We start from the raw sequence: 20,494 nt of genomic DNA on the forward strand, positions 1-20,494 counted from the left end.
ACAATACAAATATTAAAGCCAAAATATGTATCAATGCAACTTTCCTGAATTAAACTTTCACCAAAAGCCTTCCTTCCGCCCGAAAAAATAGTCCCTGACTGTGAACAGCAACAGAAGTTACATTATTACGCCATTAGATGGCGGCAAAGACTGTCTTTATGAGTGTGTCAGTCAGTAGCGAAGACTTTTACATCGAAAAGTCTGAACACGGAACAAGACGCAACTGACAAATGCTTTGACTAGCGCTGTCTGTCACGGGAAAACCCCTTAAATGTTAAAAGGACAGGATAATACATCGGACATTTAAACAGATGTTTTATTATGAACATAGGACTGACCTGAAGGAAAATGCTAAATCTGAATGCAGGTAATAAACACGCTCACTCGATCTCTTTCTCACAATACTCTTCTACATAATACAGTAAGCTTCAATGAACAATAACAATTGAGAACATACAGTTTACGTTGCTAAGTGTGGTTGCTAAGGGTGTTGTGTAGTGATACCAAAGACTATAGAATAACACATGATACACAGAACCGTTGGGTGAAGCGGTCATAGCCGTGTTTTATCGTGAATAAAATACAGCTATTGACCAATCAGAATCAAGGACAGGAACTCTTTCTTTCTCTCTCTCTCTCTCTCTCTCTATATATATATATATAACGGTTATATTGTTATTGGAGGTAAGATATTAAAGTATACCATTTGATTATATGCACAATTTGGAGAATATGAGGAAAATGTGAGCAGGTGTGGCTTGGAGTCTGGCTGGGAAGTGAGCCAAATGGTTTGTTTAAAGAAAATGCAAGTAAAAAGGAACAGGCGGAATGGTAGATCAGTATCTTGGTCAGAAACAGATCGCTCTGGGAATATCTAACATCATTCTGAAACCACGCTGAATTGATGCACAACGAAAGAAAGTTAAAATGTGTGGAGTGAAATGCATCACTTTTTCGCTGTGGATTAATATTCTCAGTGTAATAACAGGTAAGAAGACATAGCTTACACTCAATTTTCAATCAATTTTAACCTTCCACATTTCATAATTTTGACAGTAGACATTTTTTTTCCACAGAAATTCCCGCTTTTGAACTAGAATTAACGCCACAAAAATCAGTAATTCATATTGGTAAGGATTTGGAGCTGATCTGTCGCGTAAATGAATGTCCGGGTAATGTGACCTTTCAGTGGAATGCATTAATGGACAAATATCTCGTTGGAGCTTATAAATATGAGCATACTGTTTCCACCCTGCTGACCAGAACAGTTAATGATATTGGAATCGTGTGTATAGCTCTCTGTGATGGAAAACGAAAAGAGAAAACGTCACAAATACGCGTGTTCTGTAAGTAATGTTTCTCCTGTTCTCCCAATTAGACGTAATTTTGAGTTTATGGATATGGCAAGCTGTTTTAACATTTATAATTAGGCTAACAGTAGGTATACACATTACTAGGATTTATTTATCGACTAACCTACTTCTGTACTAACCTGCTATGCTGCTTGGAACCTAAATATTCCAGTAATCAGGGACATGCACAGACATTTTGGGGGGCAGAGGTTCAAGTGGAAAAAAGGGCACTTCTCATAATCATTTGTAACATTACAATAAGGTCTCATTTGTTAACATTAGTTAATGTATTATCTAACATGAACTAACAATGAGCAATACATTTGTTACAGTATTTATTAATCTTTGTTAATGTCAGTTAATAAAAATACAGTTGTTCAGTGTTTATGTTAGTTCACAGTGCATTAACTAATGTTAACAAATACAACTTTTGATTTTAATAATGTATTAGTAAATGTTGAAATTATTAATAAATGGTGTTGTTATATAAAGTGTTGTTTATTCTTAGTTCATGTGAACTAAAGTAGTTAACTAATGTTAACTAATATGGATGTAACGATATTATCAATATCGTGGTATCGCGATAGCAAAATTGACTGTATGAACGATACGTCTTCCAGGCAAAAATTGTAGTTTTTTTCAGCCTGGTTCCGAAAACAGTTCTGGTGTGATAGGTGGGCGAAGTGCGAGGAGCGTATCCTTTGATAGAGATGTCTCACCTCATGAATATTATAGCAATGAATGCACTGAAAAGCCCTCGCGGCTCGCGCTACTCACATCAGATATCGAGAGAGAGAGAGAGAGGTGCACAAAGGCGAGCTGCATGATAAATCTTTAAAAGATCGCGTTCTCGATTTCACCCACATGATCTAATTCATCAATTACAATGATTCACCCGTGTATATTAAACCTTTGACAAAAAATAAAATCGCGAAATTCAAATCTACGTTCGCGCTGCCGTTGATCTAGACTAGAGAGCAGTTGTCATGTGTAGATATAAACAGCTTCACAAACAGTCTTTTCAAACACAGTATCATTTCTGTTACAAATATTCTAATTATCACAGAAGTATACAAAAGTGTATTATTCAGATACGCCGATAAATCACTTTTTGAAAGCGCTTCTAATGACCACTGTATCGATTGCATTGTTATGCCACTAGGTGGCAACAAATTACTGTTAAAAATGTATTTATCACTGAATCATTCTTTTAGAAACAAGTCAAGTCTTCATTAATCTTACAAAAATAGTCTGTTTCACCTGTCACAATAAGGTTCATTTGTTAACATTAGTTAATGTATTAACATGAACTAACCACGAGCAACACATTTGTTACCGTATTTGTTAATCTTTGTTAGTTAATAAAAATACAGCTCTTTATAGTTTGTTCATTTTACTTCACAGTGCGTTAACTAATGTGAACAAATACAACTCTTGAGAATGTTAGAAAAAATAATAGATGTTACCTTTGTCAAGGTCCATCTGGTGCAATTATTTTATTTTATAAGAGGGAGTTTTAGGTCATTTGACCCATCTCATACTATACCTCAAACCTCTAAACAACATATGATTAGAGGATATGACATGGTTAATTTGTACATCACTGTAATGTTCAATCATTGTTTAAAGGGTTAGTTCACCCAAAAATGAAAATTCTGTCATTAATTACTCACCCTCATGTCGTTCCACACCCGTAAGACCTTCATTCATCTTCAGAACACAAATTAAGATATTTTTGATTAAATCCGATGGCTCAGTGAGGCCTGCATTCACACCAATGACATTTCCTCTCTCAAGATCCATTATATTATAATTTACAATAATGTAAATTACATTATTTTCATTTTTGGGTGAACTAACCCTTTAACACTCATGGAACTTTTTTCCAAGTCTTTATTTCTTTTCTTTTCTTTTTTTTTTTTTAAATATCGCAATAAATATTGTATCGTGGACTTTATATCAAAGTATTATCATATCGTGAGATTTTGATATCGTTACATCCCTATTAACTAATGAAACCTTATTGTAAAGTGTTACCATTATTTATTTTAATTTTTTTTTTTTTTTTTAATTTTAACACAACTCTGACTGGCAATAATGACTGGTTCTTGTTATTAATACCTACCTAGTTCAATTTTGCCAGTATTATTCATTTCAATTATTCATATCATTATTGTTAAGTTTAAGTGCAAATGATTGCATTCCTTACAAGTAGCAGTTTTATTGTTGTTCCAATTGCTGTTGTACTTTTCTTTGTAATGACTAAAGCTGCTTGTCTAAGTAATGATAACAATTTTAGCAGTAACAATTGGAATCGATTAGACTAGGCAGTAGCAAATTAACAGTAACAGTGTGTTTTATTTATGTTTAAAGCTATGATCTAATCAAGGAGTTGAAAGGGGAAAAAAAGTGTCAATTACTTGGATAACTTGGATGTATTGTTTGCAGCACTTCCACAAGATCCTGTACTGCCCGAAATAAAGAGTTTGATAGAAAACCAAACACAGATGCTCAGCTGTAGAGTCCACAACGTTTACCCTTTGGAGTGGTTAAAAATTGAGTGGCTTCGTGGAGATAAGACACTCTTTGTGGATGTACCTGATAACGTAAATTATGATATTGTTCAGAATTATACCTCTGGGTTCAATTACACACCTTCTGTTTTGGATCTGGGCAAGAATATCAGTTGCAAGGCAACAATGAGTTTCACTGAATATGGATTCAAAGAAACTCGTAATTCGAATGCTGAATGTAAGTTGTAGAGTAACACTTTGCTAACCTTAATTAGAGGAATATTCTGGGTTCAGTATACGTTTTTTTTTTTTTTTTTTTTTTTTTTTTTTAATCGAGGTTATGGTGAGGCATTTAAAATGAAAGCGAAAGTGGCCAATTTTTTGAGGATTTAAAAGCTGAAATGTTGATTTTACTTACAAAGCACTTCTGGGAAAAACCTATGTGTTATTTGAACTGTCATTAGGTGAGTTGTAAAATGTTGTAAATAAACAATATATATATATATGCTATATAAATTAAACATATTATTATCATTGTAAAATTGGATATAACTTTACACAGGAAATGTTAGTAAGATGTAAACACATATTATGTATGTCTTGTGTTATACTATTGAAACTGTAATTATTTTAATGTTTAAGGACCCATTCGCTTCTATTGTAAAGGGACGGTCACAGTCATTCATATGCATAGTCTCAGACCGTCATGGACCATAGGCTGAAGGTCTTATGCATAAGGCACACAAAATACAAAACACTTCAAGGGTTTCAGTGTCGTTTTCTGATTGGTTTGACAGGATTTCCAGGAGACATGTGCATGTGTCGTGCTCTTTAACAGTCCACCAGGAAACAAAGCTGTTGTAACCTAAATATTCAGAAGTTATTCGTGTATTCTGCTTATCATTTTAATAGGCCCCGTTTACACTAGTGTGTTTTTGTTTTAAAGCAGTGTTTTAAAATGAAAAAGATCCTCTTCTACACTGCGTTTCCACAGAGTTTCAGAAACGATCTCCGTCTACACTACACGACCAAAACGCATGTCACATGACCGTTCATGCGCGTTTAAGTGTAAACAGTTGCCTCTTGCTCATGTTTGTAGCTGCAATATTAAAAAAATGCAGAGTTTACTGCACAATGGCTGCTAAAAATTACAACAAAGCCAGCAAAGATTGCAGTTCAGTCTCCATGTTATTGTTTACACGGTTGTCAAGGATACGCAGAGTGAACGTGGGCAGCCGAGCCATCAGCCAAGTCTCCATTTTGGTCCGTTTACACTGAAATGCAACTCCGGCATTTTCAAACTTAAAGGATTAGTTCACTTTCCAATTAAAATTTCATGATAATGTACTCAGCCCCATGTCATCCAAGATATTTATGTATTTCTTTCTTCAGTCGAAAAGAAATGAAGGTTTTTGAGGAAAACATTCCAGGATTTTTCTCCATATAGTGGACTTCAAAGGTCTCCAAACGGTTAAAGGTAAAAATTACAGTTTCAGTGCAGCTTCAAAGGGCTTTAAACGACACCAGATGAGGAATAAGGGTCTTATCTAGCGAAACGATAGGCCATTTTCTAAAAATTTTTTAAATGTATGCGCTTTATATAAACAAATGATAGCCTTCAAGTGCCTCCGTCAAAACCGCACTTCCGTATTCTTCAAATGTCCTACACCTTCCCTGTTCAACTTACGGACGAATGCGGCGCCAGTTCCGTTTTTTCTGCAAGTAGAATAGGGAAGGCGTAGGACATACAGCGTAAGCTTTTTGAAGAATACGGAAGTGTGGTTGAAGGCCATCATTTGTTTATATAAAGCGCATACATTTAAAAAAATTTTTAGAAAATGACTGATCGTTTCGCTAGATAAGACCCTTATTCCTCGTCTGGTATCATTTAAAGCCCTTTGAAGCTGCACTGAAACTGTAATTTTTACCTTCAACCGGTTGGAGGCCATTGAAGTCCACTATATGGAGAAAAATCCTGGAATGTTTTCCTCAAAAACCTTCATTTCTGTTCGACTGAAGAAGGAAGGACATGGACATCTTAGATGACATGGGGGTGAGTAAATTATCAGGAAATTTTAATTTAAAAGTGGACTAATCCTTTAAACGGGCTCTGCAGCGTTTTTGAAAGAATCCATTTTCGAGGGTCGAAAATGCCGGAGTAGTGTAAACGACAAGCGTAACTGTAGCAAAAGTTATGCGTTTTAAAATGAAAACGCACTAGTGTAAGCAAGGCCTACAACAGTGCCCCCACTAAATAAATATAGCATTCTACCGGGCGGGCACCTGGAGGAGGCTTCTGCTGCTATGGAGGCAGCTGCACGGAGTAGCATCTGCCTGCACAACCGGAGGCTGCATTTTCAGGACCGCAGTCCTAGGACCGCATTTCTAGGACCCTAGATGTTTAGTGACAACGCCACCTACCGAATTACAGGACCAGTGACCGCATGTTTTTCTGGAAGATGGACGATATTCAGAGTGTGAGTATCAAATATGAATCAATTTTTATTTGTTTAATATTAAAAACAATTGTGATGCATTTAATTGCAAAGTGAAGTGATCGTGAGTTGCTAAATAGTATTGAATGCACTTTATAGCCATCATATATTAGCTTATAATGCTGTAAAACTAATTGTTAGCATATTCGTTTAACAAAACTATAGCACGACTAGCAAGCTTATTGATTATTAATCCTATCCAGTACTATAAACTGTAGCACTTCATTGTAAAATCTTGTCAGTTATGCATTGTTTTTCTATTTTAAGTAAGTTAAAATAATCTTAATGTTTTAAATGTCATGTGCGTGCTCAATGTCAGTCTGCCCAGGTCAGAAAATGCTATATTACTTTATGTTACCACAGCAACTATAGAATTACCACAACAAATTAATTCAAGTACTTTACTATAGTATGGTTTAAAAAAAAAAAACTATTGTATTTACTATAAATTACTTAGTATTTTTTCACATTGGCATGTTTACCCCACAATACATGTTATGAGCATGTCTCTTCATTTTGACATTGTTTTTATGTTGATTGAAGCATTTGACATTTTTAATAGACATAACAGAGAGACCATCATAATAATTGACTGTTAAAATACCACGTGTTAGATTGTGTCATGTACTGTGTACTAAGTGATTTCAGTGCAGGCAATATATGACAAAAGAATAATAAATAAATTGGTCAAGTTCTAGGCTTAGGCCTAATTTATGTCTATTTATTTATATGAAATTAACTTAAAATGTTTTATTTGACCAATTGGTCTCTCTCTTTTTCAAGAAACACATAACAATCCAAGAAGGAAGATCCTTTCCTGGACTAAAGAGATGCACTACATGCTGAAAGGAGTTCCTCTGCCCGTTCTGCAGTTCTGCTTTGTTTCACCCAACAAAGTGGAGCAAAGTGAAATCCCATTTGGAGAGCCATTTCAAACGCGCAGTTCTCTATGAAAGTAACATTTTCAAATGTTCTTTTGGGAAATGCAATGTTATGATTAATTTAAATTGACCTCAATTCCTAGATCTGTGTATATTTCAATGAACATTTTTCTTTTGATAGACCATCATATATGGCCTGGCTTTGCTGCAGAATTTCTCTGCGGGATGCTGAGAAGGCCTTCTTCTCTGGTCCGGATTATCATCACAGGTAAGAGTAGAAAATGTTTTTTTTTACACAGTGTCCAATGTATCATTTTTTTAAGCATTAACAGTATTTCTGTTAACCCAGCAGTGATCATGTTCTCCATTTACTATTTCAGTGAAGTGGAAGAATTTAATAGAGTGAGAGAGAAACAATTGAGAAAAGTGGGGAGAACATCCAATTGGTAGGTAGTGCTGCTGCATACAGATTGTGAATCTGTGCTTTAAATATTCAAAGATCAGGAAAAGTCATGTCAATAACATGTTATTTCTATTCAGATCTCTTGCATCTCTCTCTATTTTTTTTTTCTCAGTTCAGATGGGCTTTATTGACATGAAAGTTTTATTTTCTTGAGAACCTTTGTTCCCACAGCATCAAAATAAAATGTTTCCAAATCTTTGAACAGTATGCAATAACAGTAATATGAACATTAATTGGTATGAAGATTGATATAATTATTTTTGTATCATATATAATGTGTGTGCTCTGTGGTCACTAAGATCTTTTAAATATTGAACATGTTTAACTAAATGTTCCTTATTTCATTCACTCTCTCTCTCTCTCTCTCTCTCTCTTAGGAGTCAGTGAAGACGTTGTCACTGAAGTTCTTTCTGTGTGGTTCACGTCACGAACAAATTTGTTTTTGTGTGTTCAACTGTTGTAATATATTATTTTATAAAATATACACAATCTTAAATATACCCCCAGAGTCATCCTTGTGTCTTCCCTCTGTATTTGAAAATGTGGTTGATCTGACTGAAAAGGCTATACCATGATTCCTTGTTTATTTTACTTGATGACTTATATTATGCTATTTAGCAACCAGGTTTAATTGCAAGAATGAAAGTAGTATCTGGGTATTATAAACCTTTTAAAAACTCTAATTAGTTAGAATTGGGTGGAAATACTGCCTTGGTGGCACTTTTTTCGGTTATCCAATACTAGAGTCCTGGAAATGCGGTCCTGGCACTGCGGTTCTCCGATTCGGTAGGTGGCGCTGTCATAAAAAAACTAGGGTCCTAGGAATGCGGTCCTAGAACTGCGGTCCTGAAAGTGCAGCCTCCGGTATTGCAGACGGATAATATTGGGTGCTGCACGCACTAGAGAGTAGAGAGTTCAGACGGAATGCATTTTTGCTGTTAAAAACATGAGACGTAGGTCAGTGGAATGAAAAAAGAGCAAGGTCTCGAGACGTGTTTTTCAAAAGTTGAGCTTATTTTAACTTGAGCAGTGTTTTAATATGTGTTGTTTGTTGTTTGTGCGAAAAAAAAGGCGTGTCAAATACATGCCAATAAAACGTATTTAACGCATGAAATACGCGTTGACCCAATACGTTATTTGCGCGTATTTTACACAGTTTTTTCATGTGCAAAAAAACACGTATTTAATGCGTGAAATACCTGTTGAATACGCATGAAATATACATTTTATGTGTTGTTGACATGTTAAAATTCACGTTTTTGAACCCTTTAGCCTTCCATAGTAATGCACGTTCTTCTAGCGCGTTCACATAGAAAAACATTGGAAAGGTAGCGCAGTAGAATGGGAAAACCCACTCTGTGTTAACGGCCCCTGACTGTTGACGTGTATTGCACAACGGACGCGTCCTTCTGTATTCGCATTCTCAAATTCAAGGCAACAATCAAAAACTGTTAATCTGTTCACCATACATGCAAAAGTTCACTTCAAGAATGACCAACCTGCTGACGTGATCTTATCATTAACGGTCCTTGCAACCTTGCACATTTGAGTTATTGCAGGCGCATTTCAACATGTTATCATATTGGCAAGGCATATCGACATATTTTTTTTCATATCTGTCGATGCTGATTATTATATTTAAAAGCCTTTATTGGCCGATTCTGATCTTGTGCCGATAATATTGTGCATCCCTGGTTGCTTTATATGTCAGTGAAACTGTGTCTTGGGTGGTCCTTAGCCAATGAAAGCTGTTATTGAGTCCAGAACTTCTCTCGTCAGTCTGAAGGTCTGGCTACGCGAGACTAAAATGATGGAAACAGGAAATGCAGACCCGTACGAATTTCACTGTGTTGCAAAATTCAAGTTTGGTGAACTCTGCCCTGTGGATTCATCCCATGTGAAGACGTATGGCCAATAGAAGACAGATACATTACGTACAAACCTCCTAGTTCAATTAAAGGAATTGTACGTTGCAGTAAAGTGGAAAAGATTACATGTTTTTACATTTTGGATGTACATTGTATTTGTACATTGAATTATTTTAAAAAAAAAAGATGCTGCAGAGTGTGATGTCATATTACGACTATTGCAGTGTCCTTAGACATTTTGCTTCCTCAGATTCTAGCTTGACCACAGCGTTTATTTTTGAGATGTTTATTTATTTGTAAAGAAAAGGAAGGACAAATGGGAATTTGTTTTTTTTTTTTTTTTTTTTTTGTGGTAATCATCATGTCACAAGTAACTCAACTTGTACTGAACCCAGAATATTCAATAATACAAGTTATTACAAGAATTAAACCACTTTTTATTTGTCATCAATGAAAACTCTACATTTCTTTCCAAGATGGTCCAGGGACTATCACAACTTCCAGTAATAATCCCTCAGTAAAGCTTGGTGAACATTTGAAGATAACATGTCATGCAGATGGAAATCCCAAACCAACAATCTTATGGTTTAAAGAGGAGACTGAACCTGCACTTCAGAGCCAGAATGAAGAGCTAATAATAAATAATGCTTCCTGGTCTCAGGCAGGTTGGTACCGCTGTAATGCGAGCAATGCAGTGGGAAGCCTGCAAATGAGGATAAAAGTCACTGTTCTAGGTGGGTATATTAAATCAGGATGAAATTAGCTGTCTTGTCTAACCATTTTAAACCTGTCCATGATCTTTAATCATTTAAATGCAGGTCCTCCAAACATCCCCAAAATCCAGCTAAGCCATAGAGAAGACCCCAAAGAAGGAGAGAACATAACCATATTGTGTTCTTCAGATGATGGGTCAACAGAACTCACTCTGTATAGACAGTCTCAGAGTACTGAGTCAGAAGCTAAGAACAAATCAGCTGTGCTTTTAAAAATCCCATCAGTCAAAATAACAGACGCAGGGATTTATGTTTGTGAAGCAAAAAATGACTTTGGCAGTGAGAGAAGCACAATTAACATTACAGTCGCAGGTGAGTTTATAACATTCATGGAGATTTTGTTTAGTAAATGGGAAGTCACTTTGCACCAGTCTTATTTTAGTATTATTTATACACTATTATAGTTTGTATTATTATTATTATGAATTAGTATATTTTTGTTTAATTTTTTTAAATGTTTTTTGTATTAGTTTTTATTTAAATATTACTATTTATGTTTATTTTAGTTTTACTTCTAGTTCAGTTTTAGTTTTTATATATCTCCAGTTAGTAATTTTAACTTAATTCAACTTAAATTATTTTAGTGCCAAACTTATTTTTCATTTAGTTTAAGTTTTTTTTCTGCTATTTTTTTTTAAATTTATTTCAGATTTATTTCAATTAACATTTTTTTTTTTTTTTTGGTAACACTTTATAAGGTTAAATTTGTTAACATTGGGTAATGCATTAAGTAACATTAACTAGAACTAAGCAATAAGTTACAGTAAGTTATATATTAATCTTTGTTAACTTTAGTTAATAAAAACACTGCTCCTTGTTAGTTCACTGCCAACTTTCGTGGTACCTGCAACATCTATTTAGCTTGTAGTTCTCTGCCATTTTTTTTATTTTTCAACTTTTAAATTTGTTCATTTTAATTTTTAACCAAAAAGTTACATAATAAAAAAGTAAAATATTTATAATACCAATTAGCTATGACTATATACAATTTATGACACTAATCATAACTTCAATAAGAATGGAATCTTTCCGTTACGGTGATGTTTCTCTAATCTGATGATTCTTTACCCTTTAAATCTAGCACAGCACAATGTCATGAAAATGCCAGACCTGCCCGTAGTCATACTGCCCACTGCAGGGTCAGTGTCACTGCTGACTATCGCTGGGCTGCTGATCCGATACTGCAGAAAGAAAGCCAGAGGCAACTCCAGTAACATCATACTCAGCTAAACAGATGAAGAGCACACCAACTAAATGAAGCATTTTTCTGCTGAAAGGAACATTCACCTGGACATTATCTATACTGCAAATATCTCATGGACAGGTGAATACAAAGCTGGACTGTGTTTTCTGTATTTCTTTAGTAATTTTGTGACTACCAGTGTATTTCCTTATAAGATTGATATTTGATATTTGAATCTCTAAATGCAATGTATATAGAGGTCCCCAAAAAGTTTTTACACAAAACTTAAAAATGTCTTAAAGTCACTGCATTAGATACAAAACATCAAACCAATCGGCATCTGCAAACAAATGAAACAAATTTTGAAACCAAATTTTGCAGTAATGCTATATCTCTTTAAAATAAATGTAACTTACACCGGACACGGCAGTCGTCGCACCATGTTGCGAAACAGCGACAGTGACATGATCCCATTCATTTCAATAGAGAGCTGGCGGTTTTCGGTGACACAAGCGACAGTGACTGTTGGCGAAAGGATGTAGGAGTGTCCAATGACACAAGAAAATTGAAATGTTTAACTTTATGCAAATAAAGAGCGACTTTTGGAAGAGACAACCAATAGAAGTGAAGTCAGTGGAGCGCACGCGATCCGTCACAACATCTTGTAGTGGAGCTTGTCGAGGCAAGATGGCGAAGAAGTTATTTTAGCTGTCAGCAACTTTCCTATATTTTATTATATGTCTCTGTGTACATCTAGTGGTTAACTTGCCATGCTGACTCACAGCCTGCATGGTTTTGTTCATCTTTCATATTAAGCATTTTATGTATTTAGTCCGTTTATATTTAGTCTGTATGTTTATTTGTAGCGTCATGAAAACTGATTTGTTGTCTACAACATGGAATTACATGCATGAATGTCATTCACAAACATTACTAGGCAACTAGTAGTGGAAACACCCACTAGTGATCTCACCGCCAGCTACTGGCAATATGAAGCGACAAAGTCGCTAGCAGAGTGAACACAACTTGAGGCTTTCTACACTGGATGTGACAAAATGCCTGTTCTATTTGTTCTTTGTGTCAGAAGTACTGCGAGCACTTGGAGTGCGTCAGAAATGGAATGGGGCATGAGTTTGCTGTTGGGAATTTTTCGTGTCGTGTCGCATCCAGTGTAGACAGCATCACTGATTATAATGGGTTCTATTTGCTTTTGTCACGTCGCGCCATTCTTTTCTGGTGTAGGCATAGTATAATATAATATAAATACATTTGTAATGTGTCCTAAGCATCCAGATACTTTTTTTGGGCCACCGTATGACATTCTGCATTACAGTGTATTATTTACATGAGTAAGTTCTGAGTGATATTAATAAATAACATTTTTCTATCTTTATGTTATGTACAACAAGTATTCATTTTTGAGGTTATTATTGTAAATAATGGTATTAGTCTATTATGTGTTACTATATCCCATTATTCCATATGTATGTGTATTGTGTAAACAAGAGAACTCTGGGAAAAGTTTTCACTCAGAAGCAAAGAATCTCCAGCACAACCCTATTAGTCCATGGGCCCAGGCCACAAGTTTCACTAATTGGTACCACCCAAGGTGGCAAATTCTAGTTTGATTTTTTTTTTTCTGAAGTCCATATCTTTAAATCAGTGGTTCCCAAACCGGTCCTGGAGGACCCCCAGCCCTGCACATTTTGTATGTCTCCCTCATATATCACACCTGATTGAACTCATGTGCTCATTCGTAGAGACACCAGGACCTGAAATGTGTGTTAGAAATAGGGAGATATACAAAATGTGCTGGGCTGGGGGTCCTCCAGGACCGGTTTGGGAACCACTCTAGATGATATTACAACATGATAACCTTTTTAGTGGTAGCTTTGTCACAGAAATCAGCCTTCAATGACACCAACTGTTGAGCCGAAGAATGAAAAAAATCTTTATTTGAACAGAACATGTCATACAAAGAAAAACAAAATAATTCTACCTTGTTCATAAACTTATTTGGTCATTGCAAACTGTTTCTGTTTATTTATTTATCATCATCATCATCGTCGTCGTCATCATATTCAACCAGTTTCATGACATCGGTATGCTCCTCCTCCCTCTGATTGCTACAGGTTTGTAGCTTGCACATTTCTGTGCACTTTAATTTGTTGGCAAGACAGGAACAGTCAGGAAGCTTGCAAGTCCGTGAACACTTAAGCCATAAGCTCCAGAACAGCCATTGGTGGTGGGGGTCCCCGCATCCAATCTAACATCAGCATACCTGTACAAATAAGTGGAAGATATTTCTCATCCATTTCAGTGAGGTGTCCAAATGTCTAGAAATTACCTATACATATTTATGCTATTTTATTATTAGCTATTAGAAAATGTAATTATTGTATTTATTATAAGCATACCTTTGTCATCAGTTGTCCATCCATGTCCTTTTGGTTCAGGTATGTCTGGCTGTCCTTCCAGACAGTGCCTCCAGACAGCTGCCTGGCAATTGGCACGCTGTATATGCAGCTTTAAGCAGTCCCTGCAAGGGGGAAGTAGGCTGGAATCCACTTCACCCCTTTTGGTAAAGAATAGCAGGTAACGTAGATAATCACATACACTAGACAATGGTGCAAATTGATTCCATGATGATCTATAATTCCTCTGATACATCCCAGGATGTTCCCAGGGATTTGAAGGACTCTTGGAATGTCCTGTTTCCTAAACACAAGTTTGGGAGTGGTAAGTTATCAAGGCTGTTTTACTGTCTGTATTACTTACCAGCTTTCCCCACTGCACTACATTGTGTCCCGGGGCAATGTTCTTCCATTGAGTGCTACTTGCTGAACCACGATTGTATCTCTCAGCATTCTTGTTTGATGTTTTCCAGTACACATCAAACACCACATCTATTCGCTTACTGTTTCTTCCTTCATGCAACGTTAGGTTCAGCGCAGAACCAGCAATCTCTCCAAAAGACTTGCCATCACCTTTTAGTTTCTGAACAAGGCTCATTCCATCAATGATGCATGCAGAGTGTTCTCCAATATCTTCAACTGATGATGCTGATTTCTCTAACTCTCTTGCAAGAGCAGCATTATTAGTGTTCCGCAATGAGCCATCTGGATTTGAGAGTGCCCAAGGCAATGGACACCTTTTGTTCTTCTGTGCTTGTTTTACTCTAGCACTTGTCTTGATGCTTGAGAATGTCTTCAGATTCTGTTTTCTCATTTTGTCATGGAACTTGGTTGCAGGTGACTCTTTTTCTAAACGTTCACTTCTGAACGTCTGATATGCCTGCTCTCCAGTCTGGTGAGCTTGCAGCAGATCACTGGCTATGTCTGGTCACACAGCCATTCCTGTGGAGATGCTAATGATATCAGACTGATCTGGACCTAGGGGGTTTACCCAGCTTCTCTCCATAAGTTCTACAAAGGCATTTACATCTGCCATATCCTTCTCTATCCTGGCCTTCTGTAAATCTTGATGACTGAAATACTCTGTAGACTCATTCCCTGTCATGTTCCTGAGTTGCCTCAGATACTGACTTCTGTTTTCTGAAGTGAGATAGTATCTGGTGACTCCTCTAATTTTTAGGCTGAAACCCTTGGTTCCTTGGTTATATGGTAAAAACTGGCCTTACAGTTAAAAATTCTGGAGTTAACCAGCTAAATTCTGGATTTAACCCTTTGAGCGGCACCATTAAAACAATACATTTAGAGTTTATAAAATACACACTGATGTCAAACATCAGTGGAAGCAGTAATAACAATCCATTCAAATATAATTTGCCGACATTTATTCACATCAGACACACATAATGGGCCTAAGTAACTATAAAGTTTACTCTATTATTCTTCCAGTTCACCAGCCACTTGCATATATTTCGGGAGAAACTGATGAATTCACATGCTGTAAATCCGACTGACAGGACTCTGAACTGCAGCGCAAACTAAGATGGCGGCGCCCATCTCGCATTATAGATCAAGATAAAGATCGTTTATAAAGGTTTTTAAACGACAGAACACACTCACTTACACATATTTGAGAATCGGAATATCATATGGTTGATGACATGGTAAGCAAGTTTGCGAATATTTTAAATAAAAAAGGAAAAACAAAATAATAGCGATCCATCTGTCATACAGTGTTATTGTGGCTGTGTTCAGCGCTCGTGACACGCAAGACGCGTCGCCATGGAAACAATAAGGGCAAACGTTCTAAAATAACGGTCGCCTTAAAAAAACTCACTCTGGGGGGTCAGTTAGAATATTTTAAACTCACGCTTGAAAGGGTTAAATATGTGCAAACTGATGTTAATCCGATAAAAATGTCAGTCCAGGTTCATTTCCTGCAATTCCTGATTTCAGAGCAGTCTTAAAATATCTTGCTAGTAGTACAACAGGAAATATCTCCTTTTGTGTTCTGCAGAAGAAACAACATCCCTGCAAACACGTCCAGTTGGGGCCCACATGGGCCTCGCTTGGGCTAGTTGGGCTTCGGCTGGGCATGGGCTCAGAGTGGGCTTTGTTGTTGGGCCCCACATGGGCAGTAGATTGGCTAAAGGGCTCCATTCAAAATTGATTGTGTCAGACATGGATGCTATTTTTAACAATATAGGCTCTGGGCTAGGTCCACTTTTTATACAAATTTTATTAGATTAGCTGCTGTCTGTAACTTTTTTTGTGTTTTAAGATTTACAAAAATTATATAATGAGAATGTACAACATTCATTTTCTTTCCATCCATCCAACAATCCATTTTCCTAACCGTGTTTTTGTCTTACCCCGAATCATTATACATTTATAATAAGTGTTTATATTGGGACTATTTCAGGCCGGTCAAGTAGGAATCGCTGCGGAGGAGCAAAGTCCCTGCGTGACTCGTCATAGACAAACAGGAGAAGTAGCTCCGGCTGCAGTGTTCTTCCGCAAGACGAATTCTGTTTATTAACCGCTAGATCGCCAAATTGCAGACTGCAGCTAAACAGTTGTCTTAAGAACGTTGTACGAGTTTCAAAAGACAAGTTTGCTAACGGTTTCCCCACAAAATGTTCAAACCGTAAGCAGTGCGCACTCTGTGCAGCGCACATCTGGAAAGCTCCACCCCCATCGCCGAGCAAAAGAATCTGCCCAGCAACAACTTTGCCGCCTTTTCAGTAGTACTGTCTGCTGTCCGTTAAGGATCCTCGAGTTCAGCGGTGTCGTGTAAACAAAATAAGGCAGGTAAGAGTATAATAAACTTGGATGATTTTACCGCATGATGTTAACCAAAAGCTTTTTTGGAAAGTATTAGTTACGAGGATAGGAACACTAGCTTTTAGCAAATGTTTGTGCATTAGCAAATGTAGCTTAAACCTGGTTAAAGCGTTGACGACTTAATTTATTAAGTCAGTAGCGTTTGAGCTTGTTTTGAGTGGTTGACTTAAATATATTGTTTAAGTATTTGGTTGTAAACTTCTTAGCAAGGCAGTCGAACAGGTATTAGCAAGCTGTTAAAAAAGCGGTAAAATGCCAATTTCTCCGCTTTTACCAGCTGGTGGAATTTTAATGTTTGCACTTGTTGCATTTACAGTTAAAGCAAAAACACTGATGAAAGTCCATGTGAATGTCAGCAAAGTTTTATCGGCTAGGGTGTCGTGCCAATTAAGTCACATATCCCCGCCAGGATTTGCATCCCCTGGCCGCGGGAGCGCGCGTACACTCAGAAGCGGAGTTTAACTGCTGCACTTCGAATTCACCTTTTAAGGCGAGACACGGCAGGTGAAAACATCGGTTTTTTCATGCAGTGGTCAATTTTGAGATTTTGGGCCAGTTTGCTCCCTTAACATGTAAGCTTTCATGTCAAAATTGTCAACATTACACATTAAGGTGGTTATTTCATTACATTTTGTCAACTTGCGCCTTTAGATTTCTACCGTAAATCACCAAAAGTTAACATTCCAGGGTTTTTCCTGCGTTTATTTTTTTTTAGCGGCCGCCAAAACGAATTTTTGTCCCGTCAAAGCCTGGTTTGATCAGTTATTGTGATCTATGAGTGATGTAGATGACTTCTGTGCTTGTGATAGAGCACATGTTAACTGATTGACAGAGAGAACGAGCAGAGAGCCCCTCCTCCACCCCTCTTTGTCTTCAAAATAAGCACTGTCTTAACTCTCTCATATTTCGCATATTAATCAAAATCAAAAGGTCAGAAGACCCAATCCATGTTGCACGTGGCGCATTCGGACAATTTTGTGGGTGTGAATTGCACTCAAAAAATGTTGACTCTTCTCTGACAAGAGAAGTAGTTATCTTCTATTGCTATTAATAGTTTATTCATTTATTTCAATGTGTTTTAAATATTATACACTTACTGATATTAATTAATTTAATATATATTTTGATTGTAGGTTGTCGGTGTCATTAGAAATGTATGGAATTATGCAATATAAAACTTTAAAGGCTGTTTTCTCAAAATGAGTTTTTTTTCTCACACTCAGAGTCAGATATATCCACTTCAGTAGCACCTACAAGCACCAGCTTTTCCAGTCTTATACTGAACTATATTCTGAAGGCTTTTCCAGAGGGATTTGTTGATATATCATTCCTATCCTGAGTTATAGCTAATTTTACTTGGAAAAAAAAAAAAAAACATGGCAAAAATTGTCAGGCTATTGATAAAACATTGCAATTTTTTTTAAAGGGATCCCCTGGTGTTAAGACTTGTATGGCTTAATATAACATAAATGATGTCTCTTACTGAAATATGTAGTAGAATTTAAAAATTCTGCGTTATTTAAAAAATCCATTATATATTTGGACAATGGGCGGCGCCATTTTGTTTGCGTTCTAGGGCGATGACGTAGAATGGTTGCACTCGGTAATCAAATAGTGATATGTGATATTTCAGGTTTTCTTTTTTAATAAATCTGCAAAAATGTCAACAATTCTGTGTTTTTCTGTCAATATGGGGTGCTGTGTGTACATTGAGGAAAAAAAATGAACTTAAATGATTTTAGCAAATGGCTGCAATATAACAAAGAGTGAAAAATTTAAGGGGGTCTGAATACTTTCCGTACCCACTGTAGCACTTTTCTTTACATAGTTGTCTTTACAGTCCTGGCTGAGAGTTGTGTTGGCACGTATAAAGTAAGTGACCGTTATATTTGTTTCTTGCAGGAGGCTTAAAGAAAAACGCCATGACCTGCCAAATCACCCGTAAAGATGCAGAGAAGGCGGTTTCCAAGTGGCTCATTGGTGCTGGGGGGGGGGGGTTCATTTGAGGTGGAAAGTAGCTAATCCTGTCTATAACAGTGAGGGAACACTAAGCAAAAGTTTTCTTAATAAGAGTTTTCTTAATGTTTTTCTTAATTTTACTTAAATAAAAAGGTAATTAATTGTATTACTTGTCTTGTTGTTATTGTAGCTTGTTTAACCCAAGGTGTTTGGGTCTGTGGGACCCGTTTTAAAGGTTGCTAAAAGAAATAATATGCTATTTATTATTTCTTCTAACACAAACTCATTGGCCTTGGCTCATTTTCGGTGAAGAACATAAAAAATAACTTCTTTTCAATGACTGCACACGGTACACCCCCCCACACACACACACAACTATTATGTATGAGGTGTTCGGGTCTACTGGACCTGAGTGTAATAATTGTAGGTGCTATGAAACTTAACTGTGTCCTCCTCCTAACTGGGCCTGCTGTGTGTGTGTGTGTGTGTACCCAAATGTCTGTGCATCTCTGTGTGTGTCTGTGCGCGTGTATGTGTGCGTGTCTGAGCGTAGGTGTCTGTGTGCGGGAATGTTGTCTTTCTGCACCTGCTATTCCCACACAAAGTTACAAAATTGTTACATTTCAAGCACTTTCACCTATTCTGATTAAGTTCTAAGAAATAATCACTAATAATGATAGTCTTTTCTATTTTTTTTTTTTTTTTTTTTTTTTTTTTGAATTTCCTTGGTTTCTCACAAAAAACTAAAACGATCATAAATGCAATCTCACAGGGGTAAATGACGTATATGAACCATGATGTATATATCATTGGTAATTGAGCTAAAGTAAACATCTGCTAAGTATTTTTTTTACATGAATTGTTATGGCTGTATTGATTTAAAAGCCTAATAATGTGGTGGGTCCACCAGACCCGGTGATATTGGCTGTGTAAAAAAAATATGAACACGGGTTAAAGAACTGTATGGGCTGACTATAAAATAAGTCCCAAAAATGAATTTGTTAGCCCATAATAATAATGGTTATTACCCTTATGGGTAGAATAGCAGGGGCCCATGATCAGCCCACATGGGGCCCAGGTAGTGTGGGCCCCAGATGGGAGAAACCTGGGTTGCCCGTGTGGGTTTTAGCTAGGGCCCATGTGAAGCCCAACTTCAGCCCATCTGGGCTTGCCCACATGGGGCCACCATGGAACCCCTGGACAAAATTAACCAGCCCATATCCAACCCTTATGGGCCCCACATGGGTGTGTTGGCAGGGATGAGTGTGAGTAAATGATGACAGAATGTTCATTTTTGGGAGAACAATTTTCTACTTAACCTCATTTCCTTAGGTTATCTTGCATAATGTTCTTGACATCAAACTGATGATGAACTGTATCAGATATCCATCTGATAGTTGATGATAAACTCTATACTTAGCCAAATACTTTCTAATAAGTCTGCACATAACTGCACATAGGATATTCAGCAAATATCCTAAAACTGCAGAGAACATGCCTGGTTGTGCAGTTTTACATATTTATTGTTTTAGTGTATTGGTCCACTACCAAAAAAAAAAAAAAAAATCTTGGCATAGATTGGTGGAAATTCGTTTCCCTAAACTTTGCGCTGACTTTTACCTTTTCCTCCAAAAACAATGTAACTTGAGTTCATTTGACCTGATAATTATTGCAGGCATTGTTCTTTATATTTATGCTCTTATCAAAGTACACAGTCTCTTCAGTAATGTTCCATTATTCTTCCAACACTAC

At 36.7% G+C, this 20,494-nt stretch overlaps 1 protein-coding gene and 2 long non-coding RNA genes across 6 annotated transcripts; 2 read left to right on the forward strand and 1 right to left on the reverse strand.

Moving 5' to 3' along the window:
• The first annotated feature begins 724 nt into the window (after window positions 1-724).
• Window positions 725-18,908, forward strand: vcam1a (vascular cell adhesion molecule 1a). 4 transcript variants are annotated; one of them, XR_007925738.1, is made up of 7 exons: window positions 725-988; window positions 1,077-1,346; window positions 3,801-4,103; window positions 10,049-10,306; window positions 10,391-10,657; window positions 11,427-11,669; window positions 18,686-18,908. XR_007925738.1 is itself a non-coding variant. In XM_051866851.1 (6 exons), the coding sequence occupies exons 3-6, from the start codon at window positions 3,860-3,862 to the stop codon at window positions 11,573-11,575; spliced, it is 918 nt and encodes a 305-aa protein (XP_051722811.1). In that variant the 5' UTR covers window positions 725-988; window positions 1,077-1,346; window positions 3,726-3,859; the 3' UTR covers window positions 11,576-12,921. The 4 variants fall into 4 exon arrangements, 3 of the variants coding, with proteins under 3 accessions (XP_051722811.1, XP_051722794.1, XP_051722808.1); XM_051866851.1 differs by lacking the exon at window positions 18,686-18,908 and having other exon boundaries at window positions 3,726-4,103; window positions 11,427-12,921; XM_051866834.1 differs by lacking the exon at window positions 18,686-18,908 and having other exon boundaries at window positions 11,427-12,921.
• Window positions 5,904-8,204, forward strand: LOC127498067 (uncharacterized). The gene is made up of 5 exons (XR_007925806.1): window positions 5,904-6,342; window positions 7,144-7,315; window positions 7,423-7,509; window positions 7,622-7,687; window positions 8,082-8,204. It is a non-coding gene; the product is annotated as an uncharacterized LOC127498067 (long non-coding RNA).
• LOC127498069 (uncharacterized) lies at window positions 13,352-18,679 on the reverse strand. The gene is made up of 2 exons (XR_007925807.1): window positions 13,946-18,679; window positions 13,352-13,809 (listed from the first exon to the last, which is right to left on the reverse strand). It is a non-coding gene; the product is annotated as an uncharacterized LOC127498069 (long non-coding RNA).
• Window positions 18,909-20,494: the final 1,586 nt, after the last annotated feature.

Source organism: Ctenopharyngodon idella, chromosome 2, assembly GCF_019924925.1.
Source record: "Ctenopharyngodon idella isolate HZGC_01 chromosome 2, HZGC01, whole genome shotgun sequence".
In the NCBI taxonomy this organism is placed as follows: Eukaryota; Metazoa; Chordata; class Actinopteri; order Cypriniformes; family Xenocyprididae; genus Ctenopharyngodon; species Ctenopharyngodon idella.

What these genes read in the sequence shown, in the direction of transcription:
- vcam1a (XM_051866834.1), top strand. Translation starts at nt 928, where the DNA reads ATGTGTGGAGTGAAATGCATCACTTTTTCGCTGTGGATTAATATTCTC. An exon ending in TCGTAATTCGAATGCTGAAT is followed by an intron (nt 4,104 to 10,048) that starts GTAAGTTGTAGA and finishes TTTCTTTCCAAG; the next exon opens with ATGGTCCAGGGACTATCACA. An exon ending in GATAAAAGTCACTGTTCTAG is followed by an intron (nt 10,307 to 10,390) that starts GTGGGTATATTA and finishes ATTTAAATGCAG; the next exon opens with GTCCTCCAAACATCCCCAAA.